At 35.2% G+C, this 13,646-nt stretch overlaps 1 protein-coding gene across 1 annotated transcript in view; it reads left to right on the top strand.

Annotated features, from left to right (window-relative positions):
* The window catches only part of LOC138325399 (axotactin-like), an 88,508-nt gene that overhangs the window by 29,012 nt on the left and 45,850 nt on the right, over positions 1-13,646 (top strand). Inside the window, 1 exon segment of the mRNA XM_069271031.1 lies at positions 9,037-9,526. Within this exon segment, the coding sequence (XP_069127132.1) occupies positions 9,040-9,526 (487 nt within the window). The 5' untranslated portion in view covers positions 9,037-9,039.

The raw sequence follows: 13,646 nt of genomic DNA, 5'->3' as shown, positions 1-13,646 counted from the left end.
TCTCAAATTTCATATGTAGGTTCCCTTAGGACCCTAGTTGTGCATATTGTATTTTGGGACTAATCGGTCAACAAGATGGCCGACAGGCAGCCATCTTGGATTTTGATAGTTAAAGTTTGTTACCGCTATTTCTCAGAAAGTACTGAAGGGATCTTTCTCAAATTTCATATGTAGGTTCCCCTAGGACCCTAGTTGTGCATATTGCATTTTGGGACTGATCGGTCAACAAGATGGCCGACCAGCCGCCATCTTGGATTTTGATAGTTAAAGTTTGTTACGGCTAATTCTCAAAAAGTACTAAAGGGAATGTTCTCAAATTTCATATGTAGGTTCCCCTAGGACCCTAGTAGTGCATATTGCATTTTGGGACTGATCGGTCAACAAGATGGCCGCCAGGTAGCCATCTTGGATTTTGATAGTTAAAGTTTGTTACCGCTATTTCTCAGAAAGCACTGAAGGGATCTTTCTCAAATTTCATATGTAGGTTCCCCTAGGACCCTAGTTGTGCATATTGTATTTTGGGACTGATCGGTCAACAATATGGCCGCCAGGCAGCCATCTTGGATTTTGATAGTTAAAGTTTGTTACCGCTATTTCTCAGAAAGTACTGAAGGGATCTTTCTCAAATTTCATATGTAGGTTCCCCTAGGACCCTAGTTGTGCATATTGCATTTTGGGACTGATCGGTCAACAAGATGGCCGACCAGCCGCCATCTTGGTTTTTGATAGTTAAAGTTTGTTACCGCTATTTCTCAGAAAGTACTGAAGGGATTGTTCTCAAATTTCATATGTAGGTTCCCCTAGGACCCTAGTAGTGCATATTGCATTTTGGGACTGATCGGTCAACAAGATGGCCGCCAGGTAGCCATCTTGGATTTTGATAGTTAAAGTTTGTTACTGCTATTTCTCAGAAAGCAATGAAGGGATCTTTCTCAAATTTCATATGTAGGTTCCCCTAGGACCCCAGTTGTGCATATTGCATTTTGGGACTGATCGGTCAACAAGATGGCCGCCAGGTAGCCATCTTGGATTTTGATAGTTAAAGTTTGTTACCGCTATTTCTCAGAAAGCACTGAAGGGATCTTTCTCAAATTTCATATGTAGGTTCCCCTAGGACCCCAGTTGTGCATATTGCATTTTTGGACTGATCGGTCAACAAGATGGTTGACCAGTGGCCATCTTGGATTTTGATAGATAAAGTTTGTTACCGCTATTTCTCAGAAAGTATTGAAGGGATTGTTCTCAAATTTCATATGTAGGTTCCTTTATGACCCTAGTTCTGCATATTACATTTTGGGACTGATCGGTCAACAAGATGGCCGACCAGCAGTCATCTTGGATTTTGATAGTTAAAGTTTGTTACCGCTATTTCTCAGAAAGTATTGAAGGGATTGTTCTCAAATTTCATATGTAGGTTCCCCTAGGACCCTAGTTGTGCCTATTGCATTTTTTGACCACCATCTTGGATTTTGATAGTTTAAAGTTTGAAAAGCAGAAAAAAGAAGTGTAAGTTTGAAAAGCAGAGAAAAGATCCCTCTTTCATTTGTCAGACATAGATCAATCTTTGGTGGGCGCCAAGATCCCTCTGGGATCTCTTGTTATATATTCAACCTCTATGATGATCTATTTCCTGAAGCCATTTTGGTGACCATATTTATTTTTACTCATGCCATTGGTACTGAGTTTAGATGTATTATTTACCTAGGTATATGTCTGTTTACAACTTTTATAAACAGGTTGAGGAATTTGTACTGCCTGTTCTAGGCAGTACTAGTTTATAAAGTTAGTTCCATTATCTCCTGCCCATCACAAATCGCGGTGCATCCCACAAACATCGTTACACTACCATTATCTACGATGATGAATAAACAGGAAGTTTAGGGGTCAGCCTTATAAGGTAATTGTGTCGACGAATCAAACACAGATCATTATGATTCACTAAACCGCGACTGTTTTTGTACGAGTGTTTTCTTTGTCATCAGATGACATTTCACCAACAATCGTTCTGTTATTACTGTAGTTATTGACACTAAGAGTTTTTAATGGTCCAGTTTAGCTATGACAATGATAAATACATGTCTATTAGAATGTAGAAAAGTCTCCCTCCCCCTTCTTTCTCTCTTTCGAACTGCAATTGTTTATTTGTATATTACAGAGTTATCTACCCTTGCAGGTAGTTATGAATTGTTAGTATTTGTTACATGTATTTATGAGTGTAATGTCATATTTTTATGAGAAAATATAATTTTTGCCCACATAGTAATGACGTCACAATCGATACTAGCTGCAATATTGTAGCTCAAAAGACTTTTTGACAGAAAATGGTGTCGTCTTTAGAGCTACAATTGGTGCCTATTACTGCTAATGGAGCAAAGTAATGATTATGCAAACCATTATAAAATGTTTGTTTGCATTTTTATCGTACTTGTTTGATATTGCTTACCTTCTAGGGAATAAAACTGAACCACATAAAATATCAAATTCTCATCGAGGCATTATTTTTTACATAATACATATGAAGGTCTTTCTGAAGGAAATTTATACGGTAAGCTCACAAATTGTGAATTTGACGTCATGTGAGCGGTACGGTAGATATTAAGAATGGTAGTTATGTTTGTTTTGGACAAAAATCATATGTAAATGCATGTATACGCATAAAATATATGAAAACCTACAAAAAAGTAAAGAAAACGATGCCCGAGTGATTTTCTGAGGCAGTGCTCCACTACGACACATAGGGACCAATTTGTACCCGGCCGAAAGGTAAAGTAGGCCGGGTTCGTATATTCGTTCAAAATCGATACATACTCGAAATGGAGATGTAACATCTGTATGGAATGTTGGGGATAATGGAGTGTGACATATATAGGGCTCTTCTAAATCAAAGGCTAGACCAGTCCATTATAAAATTTCAGGGGTGAATGAGTTAAGTACATACTATCTACATTCTGATTAAATATAGTTCAGGTTTTATATGCTTAATAATAATTTATCAATATTTGTGTTCTTGTGTATTAAACCTGTCTAATCTGACATCCTGTGGACACAGCATGCAAGTCAGAGAAACAGGAAATCTTCATCTAGATTGTTCAACATGGGATGAAGAAGTGATTATAATGAAAGAAAGACTTTAGAGTAAAGTTGATAAATCTGCTCTAGGGAAGGAAGAAAAGAGGGTTAAAAAAGAAATGGCTCGGTGAATAAGACAAGTTGATGATAATGTTAATCCTTACCCCATGTAGCTTTAGTTTGTATAGTTAAATGTAAAAACATGTGGTGAAATATTTGTAAACACCAGTAATACTGTTGATGCATATGGTGTAACCCTCCTGTAGAATTGTAAGGATTCTGTACGGATCAACAGTTTTAATGTTATACTTATGCATGAAATAAAAACCAAATGTCATGCTTGTCAAAAACCAATCCTCGAGATGGTTATTGGGCCTACAGGGCGTTTCACTGTAAAGCGAAATTATGTGGGATTTGACTCAATTTGGCACCATTTCAGATCCAATTTGCATGTGTACAGTAAAACATGAAATACATGATGAATTATTGAAATAAAAACAATTTTTGCTTGAAAGCTTTCTATTGTTACTAATCATCTCAATTTAGGAGGCAATCCTACATAATAACTTTTGTAGGAATTATGGTTTGTTTATTGTTTTTATAATACCAGAAACTTGCTTCAACATTCAGACAAATATTAAAAACACATATATGTGAGTGATATATATATGCAATCATAAATTTGATAACATTAAATTCTTTGGAAACGTTAATCATGCTCACCATGTCTTTGTATTTCAAACCCAGAACAATTTCAGCTAATAAGTAAATACGAGTCGTGGGCACACGAAGGCTGGTCCCCTAGGTGTGATTTACATATAATTATTACGTCCGCTGACCCACTGATACACATACCAATATATAGGAAATGTCAACGGCCAAATAATGATCAATTTTACATTTAATCATATCAGGCATCTTTGTTTAAAATGGATCAAAGCAGGGTGGTAGGGAAGGTGAGGTTTGGGTTGTTTATTTTCCAATCGTGTCATGTTCACTTGTCCTGTATTCTCATTCTGATTCATAGTGATGCCATGCAGTCCTGGAGGACAATATTTTTGAGTATTGAATGTTCAACACATTTATAGCTTTTCTCCACGTACTTAGCCGTCAGTACTTGGCAACTTCCTCACATGGGATTCAAACTTGTGACCCAGAAGTGGAGACCAATATTGTATTAATATTTGTTGAATTAAGCACTCTGCCACCAAGTGCATGTATACTGATGTACATATACCTGTAGATGTATATATGTAGGGATGAGACTGTTCCTATTGTGTTCTCTGTGTGCCAATGTCTTATTGATGTGTTACATTAATAAGTGTTGTCAGTAACAATGGAATGTCCAGAACTAACAAAGTAAGCCATTACGGCTGCCAACAGAGGTAGCAGTCAAGGGCTGATGGACATTGACCACTGATCTTGTTGGTAGGCAACATCCTCTTTTGCCCCGGAACTGCTATACAAAACACATGTGTGTGTATAGGTTCTCTACTTGTCTTTGGTGAAGTTACTAAGGTCTTTAGAGAAACAATTTGGGACAGTTTTTAATTCATTTGGAACTCCAAAACACCAGTAATATTTTCTAAAAAACAGTTAATTTCTAAATGAAATAGTCAATTAATTTCATCTCCTCAATTTGTTGTCATTTGAATTTTAAACCAATAAAGCTTTGTTATCTTATAGAATCTGCACTTTGTCCCTTGGCCAATAGCATGAAATTAAGTTGCTTAACATCATTGGAATGCTTTGCTACAATTATAATTGCCATAGTGCAGTTGACCGTGGCTCTTCAACGAAAAACGAAAGTGATGTAACAGGATGTCACATTATATATAAATATATACCGTATTTTCCGGAGTATAAGCCGCGACTTTTTTCCCTGAAAATCGGGAGTGCGGCTAATACACCAGTGCGGCTTATCCGTGGACGAAAACCAAAATCTTACCATGTTTTTGCATTATTACGTCGTGATTCACATGTGAAAATCGTAAGTTTTACTCGCCAGTTTTGTAAAGTTATGCATCGAACAAATCACTGTAAATGATGTAAGCCTTGATAATACAGTAAATCCTTTACACATCAATATAATAAATATGCGAAATATATCAAAATAGAGATAAAATAAAATCATATGCATACTGAAAAAAGTATTTTAACCGGCATGCTGAAATATGAGAGAGAGTAAGCGTGAAATCGTACGGCCGCCATGTTTGTTTACACAAAGTAGGCTTACGTAATTATAGCAGAATAAACAAGGAACAGAAACATGACCAAGTCCATTTTGCTAAAGATGTTTACATCATAGTGAGTTTTATTTGTTTTATATTTACAGTACAAGTTTACAGACAATTTTCGTGATTCTAAACGATCGTTAAGCATTACCCCTACTTCAGTAGAGATCGATCATATGTACACAGATGGTTACATGGGCCTAATTTTTGGATGCGGCTTATATAACGATGCGTCTTATACGTGTACAAAACCTGAAAAAATCGTAAAAAAGGCCTCTGCGGCTTAAACACAGGTGCGGTTTATTGTCCGGAAAATACGGTACACTTTATTTCTTTTACATCAATTACGAAACAAGTTATACAACTTATGCAAATCACTCTCGATGGCCCAGATGTAAACGCGCGAGCGGTCTTAATGTGGGAGGAAACTGGAGTGCCCAGAGAAAACCCACGTGATCGGGTAGGTGACCCCTAACCTTTTCATGTCCGATGTCACATTAGACTTGATAAGCTTACAAAGTCTTTATTTTAACTTGATTAATGAGCACCATTAAGTAAGTAATGATAATGAAGCAATAATTAAGTAATGTGAAGACATGATGATGGAAATACGAGTACCTTAAACCGATCCATATATGGGTCACAAACAGTGAGACACATTAACCACTCAGCCACCATGTCCCTGTAATCAATAACCTTATCAAAACCAAATCATCAGCTGTTAGCTTATCTGATTCTCAAATTATTATTTTGAGATGACAGCCTTTTTAGTATGTTATTTACAGTAATTTGTGATGAATTATTTGGAGAGAAGTTACAAGTGTACCTTTTGTGTGACAAATCAATATAGTCGATGACACAGATTGTCTATAAAAAGATTACCACTGTACATTAAGGCTTTATCTGGCCAGTTCTTCCCCTGGATGGCCAGTCCTTTTGTTCTGTTGGTTCTGGGACAGATAGGAAATACACTTGTCAAGAGCCGAGTAAAATTATCGAAGATCTCAGATGAGTTATGGCCCCTGAGGCTAGCAGAATAGTAGCAAATTCTGTGATTATTGATTTGGTACGTTTATTTTTCACAGATTCCTAAAGCTCTGTTCACGTTGGCCAATTCGGATCAACTCTCATCGTTTTATCTTTCTGTAAATATGGAGATTTAACTATAAAACCACAGTTCATACATGGGACAGTAGAAATAAACAGCTCTTAGTGTAACTAGTAAAGTGGTTTTATATTATGTTAAGTATAAATTTGATGGATACTTATGCGGAGATGGCTTATCAAATCAATATTGGGCGAGTCCTTTTGAGTTAAGTAAGTAATATCAGCTATAAAAAAACATAAATGTTGACCTTTACTCAAATGAGTGAACATGGAATGTTGATGGTTTACAAAATAGTCACACCCTTGGAGGGTGTTTGTTACAAATAATGATCTGTAATGATTGTAAAAATGTTTTTAAATCACACCAGTTGAGGGTGTTGACTATATCCTGACCACACTGTTGGACTAGGTACAAGGGAATGTACTAGTTAGGACACAATTAATGATCTTAAAGATGTTTTTTTAGATCACACCGTTGGAGATTGTTGGGTGTAATAATAACCACACAACAGGACTATGTACAAAGGATTGATGGAGATATAGATATACCAAATCACATCTGCGGAGGGTATTAGTTCTAAATTAGATAAGATTTTACCTTAAAGATAGAGCTTTTTGTCCTTCTAAGACTCATCAGTGATGTTAATATTGATGACGTCTTAAAAAAAGATTATATTCAAACAAAAAACTTACTAAAGTCAGGAAAATGCCTGAAATATGACAAAAAAACTCTTAAAAATTTGAAATTATCATGAAATGCCATTACGTCCTATTAGCAGCCAGGGTCATTTTAAGGAAGTGCCAGGTTTTAGGCGGAGGTGGAGCAAAGGATTATACCTGGTAATAAGTACCCAAAGTAAAACCACCAACCTGCAATTAGTACCTCTTTCTACATCAATCTGAGCTGACTGAACAAGTTAAAATAAGTTAAAATAAAATATGAGCACAACACCAAACTTTCTAGATAAAGACTAGTTCTACAGTGAAACCATTGAAGTTTTATTTTCAACCAAGTTTATAGATCTTGCTAGACATGGAGCAAGCTTTTATCTACATCACATGAAGATTATAAGACGTATATTGATTCTATATTGGAAATAGGTAGACTTGGGAGGTCTACGATGAAGGAAGTGACAACAGATATTGATTGTGACTGTTGTACTTGTAAATGAAATCAGACATGCTAGGCCAATCAGGCCTTGTCTGTTGCCCCACTGTTTACAGAATCGACAACCTCATGCATTACATGTGTACATTTTATCATCAATGTATATATCGCATTGAGAAAACAGAATCAACATAGGAGATAAATGGAGGACCTAATGTCTTTGTAATGTAGGGGGATGGAATGTTTCCCTCGCAATACAATGCATCTAGTTTTATGAAATCGAAGATGCATATTTATTTTGCAGCATATAAAAAGAATCATCAATCAAAATTGATGGAATATGTATATGTACAGCTATACAAATATATATCAATATTATAAGTGTTGTATATTCTTCTGAACTTATAAGGAGACTTTGTTGTCTAGTTTTCATAATAAATGGCATTAGAATCATTGTTTTATTAGGAAAATTATTAAAGCAAGTCCTTGTAGTGCATAGTGCACATTTAGATTAATATGGATTTAATGTTGTTATAAATTTGTGAAGACACACTTTGCTAAATAAAACTAAGTGATTGTTGATGTAAGTCTATCTTTAAAGTAATTAATTATATATTGTATTAAAAAAACAATGATCTGTGCTTGCATTCATTTGGCATTTGTAGTCAATACAGGAGCCAAAATAGCTGCATTGCAGCTATACACGTACATAATTCCTTGAAATGCACTGGAAGACATTTACATGTACTTCATTGGGGATAATTGAATAATTAAGTTGACATTTATGTGGGTAATTATAGCTGTTTGATAATGAAAGCTGTCAATTTAATGCGAGTACTTGATGTATTTAGACCTTAAGAAATATACGGGCTCCAAATGGCATTTAATAATATTTATCAATTTCAGATGTCAAATAAGTTTATTACATTATTTGGAAGGTCAAAAACGAGTGAAATTAAAGAAGAGTTAAAACTTCGTTTTTGGAATTTAAATTCGCCACAAGGCCGATAACTAAAATGAAGGATGAAAAAATGATACATTGATTAGGTTAATAGAGCTAGGAGGCATTATTTAAATTTACTGAAATCATTGGTGTTATATCGTAGCTATTATCATTATAATGATACCTATGACACAATGTAATTCTTATACAGCTGTCACATAAATATAAGATTTGGTCATATTAGCTATATCATATGTCTATAATTAAGATTTCCTTCAATTATAATTCGGATCAAATTAGCTACTAGTATGTACATTTGTATCCAACACAAGCTACTGTTAATCACTAAGCCTCGACTGTGTAAATTTGGTACTTGAACTTCATTGAATGGCCATGACCAGCTGGTTGGCTTGCAAATCGGTGATTTTCTCTTGAAACTCTGGCCTGGTTTTCATTTACCAGGAAATATAAATACATCTCATTAAATAATCCGTATGTTTAATTGATAGTAGAAAAAAGTCATAGGCAGCATAAATATTGACATTACATAAAATGTTCATATCTTTATTTGACAGGTGATGGTGTGGGACCGGGTATGCCCTGGAGCCCTGGAGCCTCGGGTGTGGCAACGAGGCCTTGTCTTACTGCTGACGGCCCTACATACCATGGCACAAGGGTCCACAACTCTAAAAACAACAGAAACGGGGAACTCTACATCCTCACTGTCATCATCGTCCTCATCTACGACATCACCCTCTACCACAACATCACCTCAACCACCCACGGACACTTGGACGATCCTAACCGAGGGATATCTTTTATTTCATCCTCCATCTAGCACATTACAAGACTCAGAACTTGAACTGGAATTAACTTTTAAGACAAAGCATCCCCATGGGGTTCTGTTCTGTCACTTAGTTAGTCCCAAATTATCACAAGAGATTTATTTCGGGCGGATTACGGAAGAGCTTGAGGTGTACCAGTTCTGTGCTGAATTATTCCAAGGATCTCTTCGCATCACGCATAAACTCAACCAATATAGTGATGTTTTCACCATCGGCAAAGGTGAGTCAACTACCATTTAATTTTACTTTTTGGCAGTATATCAATTTTCTGGATAAAAATCATGATTCTTCGTTATTAAATGTCGTGATGTGTGCTTTGATTAACTCCAACAACATAAGTACAACGTAGACTTGTAAAGTGTGACGCTGTGTGTCATACCCTTTGATGGTCTAGTTCTGTTAATCTTTAATTGTCCTTTAAAAACCCTACTCCTCCTGAATAGATAATTCTTTAATCAAAACTTAGTTGATAACATCCATTTGTTTTGAATCGCCCAATAAATATCAGGTAACTGAGTATATAAACACATGTTGGACTCTTGATTTTGGGGTCACAGTGGCTGAGTGGTCAAGATATCTCGATATAATACCTAAGCCCTTCACCTCTGGGTCGCTAGTTCAAATCCCATGTCACGTCCTTACATAATCCTGGCAATTAATAGGACGTTAAACTAATAAACTCTTGATTTGAAGAACATTGTTAGGATATGTTTACAAGATGCATAAATATACACTGTAAAGGGAGATAATTCAACACGTAATGTTGGAACATGCTTAAAGTACTGTATGAAATATTTATACTGGGTAGTTTCATTGAATATAAATATACAAAGGTGGCATCATTTTGTTGAAAAAAACTTTCCAAGCTGCAAATGTGAATATAACATAAAAATGATATGGATGGTTAATTTCTGCATCATATGAAAATTTCTTAGGTTTTTGCTTTTTGTGATAGAAGAAGCTCTTTGTATAATTTGTGCACCTGACATCATATATGTAGATAAACAGAGCAGTAAAGTCTGTTCCATCTGAGGGAGCAAGCGTTGACATAGGAGCAGCCATGTTTCTAGTTAAAGACAAACATGACACAAGCACCTCCCTTGCTGTGATAGAATAAATCAGTGTGCAGTAACAGTGATATTAAGTATGCACTATGTATATACAGCTGTTTTTCCTTCTATAACTTGTCAGGGATGAGAAAACCTTAAGTGCACATGTATATCCGAGAGTTTGCTGATGAAACCATACTGAAGTCACATTCTATTTTCGGCAAATGCCATGTTTTTGGTATAATTATACTCGTCTTTTGATGGCTTAAATGTAGGTCAAAAGCACATTCTTAAGGTTTTACAGAAAAGGCAAAAGATTGTAAACACATGTACAAAGAATATGTGCATGTCAAGTATCCAGATTTTGTGTCGCAAATAAGAAAAAAAATATCATCTGATGTTCCGACTGCAGCTTGACACTCTACTGTACAGGCAATTAGCTCACAATACTGATGGTGGTAAATATTTATTGACATATTTCAAACTTATAGAAAAAAATGAATTAATTGAATTAATTCAAATGGCAGTGTATTTTTGGTGATAATGGTAAAATCTCAGTATTATGTTGTAGCAAACACAGAATTGAGGTGTAGATATGAAGACCTGAACCAATTTTTCTATAGAGATAATTACTGCCACATTTCAGAATGCACTTAAAACTAATTGAGACCATGTGGCCTATGATGTATGTAGCCGTCCAGTATATACCTTCAACCTTTTAAACTGTTGAGTTAAAAAAAAGATACCTGGTAAGATAGTTTTAAGCTATTACTGTCATCTAAAAAATGTTTTTGTCTAACTGGCAAAATGGGTCACTTGCATTAATATATACCCAACAAGTTATTTTCCTATTGCTTCCAAGTAACATCTTCTAAAGAGATTTGATATTGGGCATCAAGAGTGTTCAAAAGAATGACCTTGACCTCCATTTAAATTACTTTGACCTCCATTTGAATGACCTTGACTTTTTGTATTGAAAGGAATTAATCTGGTGACCTTGACCTTAGTATGTTTGCATGAAGAGTTATCAATTGCATTATTGTTTGAGTGACCTGTGAACTTTTTACAAAATGTACTTTTTATTCCAACCCCTGCAAAGAGAGCTCTGTTGTCCTGTTCTCAGTCATTTCTATTCATTTCTGTAATATAGATCATAAATTTGTATGTTATGATTAAAGCCATAGCTAAAGAAATCTTTGTCATTACGAAGGGTTTATAGTTAAATGAAATGTTAAATCATTACGAAGGGTTTATAGTAAAATGAAATGTTAATTCCCTGGACACACGACTCGATACAACCTAAAATCCTTTGAACATGTTTTTGTTTTCCTTTCCCAATCATGATAAACATTGATCCATCACTTCCTTTATAAACTTAGCTCCTGGCTACTAAAGTCTTAGACAATTTCTTAATGTCTTTCTTGTCTGGGGTCTGGGAAAAGTCAATCATTAAATTGATCATCATGGTGAGGGAGAACATTTGATAGGCCATTTATTTATAGGGGGACCCCTTAATAAGATACTGTTGCACATTTTACCCCCAGAATTTCCCTGAAGATTGTATTAAGCGGCTGATGCACATTGATTTTCTGGACTTTGATATGAAAACGTGCTTATCATATTCATGCTGCAGCTATATTAATCATATCATTTATCAGGAATATAATAGAAAATCATGTAAACTATTGATAAACCCTGTGTAGATAAGTGATTGAGCTTCAGGGAACCTTTACTGTATGGCATAGGTCTTCCTTCCAATAAAAGAGCACCATTAATCCTGATGACCAAAACTGTAAAAAATATACGGTATTCTTACTACAAATGCATCAAATGGAGAAACAAATCTGAACTAATTTGATTTCATATTTGTCCTAACACAAATATCTTCCTTGGCTTGTATTACAATGAAAGGTTTATACCAGTAGTAGGTTAACCTTGCATTGTCTATTTCTGGAAGAATTCACGTCAGATGGCAGAAATTGTTAGAAACTTGAAATTCTGTTGAGTCTCGTGTTAGAAATACTAAAGAATGGCACAAAAGGAAAAATTATTTCCATGAAAAGGAAAACTATTATATTAATGGATAATTGGTTCTAACATGCTAAACTCTACCCAATATAAATGATGCATGGCCTGTGTGTACAGAGAATGTAAACAGTGCATCTTGGCTTTATAGAAAAAATACAAATAGTTCACATTACATAACACGTGATAGCCAGAATTGTCAGAAAGCTGAAAAATCTATTGCTTGTGTTATATAATCTGTAAAAAAAATCTGATGGAAGGCATGAAAAAGTCAAATGAAAAGTAGCTGTGTGTATAGTGATTTTTTAGTCATGGCTAATTGGTCAAAGCATGCCAAAATCTAAATGTGTGTAATTAATTCATTATATGGTTTCCTTTAACTTATAAATGTGGGAGAAGTTTGAAGGGAGGACTAGTGCTTTGAAGACTTCATTGGACCATTAAAGGCATATTTACTTGAAGGTTTTATAGTATATTTTATATCATTTTATATCAATTTATATTATAAGTTAATGTATTCAATCAAATAAGTGCCCCATCTGCTATAATGTTTTTTTAGCTCACCTGGCCGGTGAGCTTCTGTCGTGGCACGGCGTCCGTCTGTCTGTCAACATTTCCTTTAAAGAGGGGAATTAGAGGTAAATCCTATAAATCGCTACTTGTTCTGCATGGATTGTGACCAAATTTGGCCATGAACATCCTTGGGGGAAAGGGAACAGAACTTGTGTAAATTTTGGCTCTGACCCCACAGGGGCAGAAGGGTAGGGGCCCAATAGGGGAATTAGAGGTAAATATTCACATTCCTTTAGAAAAGAAACAATGAACCTGTATCCAGAACATTACTTGGCATTACAAACCAGGTGAACGATACAGGCCCTATGGGCCTCTTGTTATGAATTGATTTTGGCTTACTTTGTGGCTGAGTTGTGCAATAATTTTATAAAAGGCTAGTCCAAGTTTAGTTCTATTAAGTCCCCTTATTTGTTTCATTTTAAGTGCCTTAGGCTTTTATTGGTTTGAATATGATACTCATGTCATGTGAGACTGTGTCGTATTACAGTTGGCTATCCATGCAATATAACCTCATGACATCACTGCAGCAGCAACTGCTGTCTTTTTTTGGTAAAGTTAAAAAATCACAAAATGTTGTCAATATTTTGTGACTCTCGGTTCTTTCATATCCATATATGAAAGAGTAATTATCAAATTGTATTGATTTTTAAGCAAATAAACATTTTTTTGGAACTTATTAATACTGATAAATTT

Source organism: Argopecten irradians, chromosome 6 (assembly GCF_041381155.1).
Source record: "Argopecten irradians isolate NY chromosome 6, Ai_NY, whole genome shotgun sequence".
NCBI lineage: Eukaryota > Metazoa > Mollusca > Bivalvia > Pectinida > Pectinidae > Argopecten > Argopecten irradians.
The sequence above is the reverse complement of the archived record's forward strand: the minus strand, read 5'-3'. Positions and strand labels throughout refer to the sequence as shown.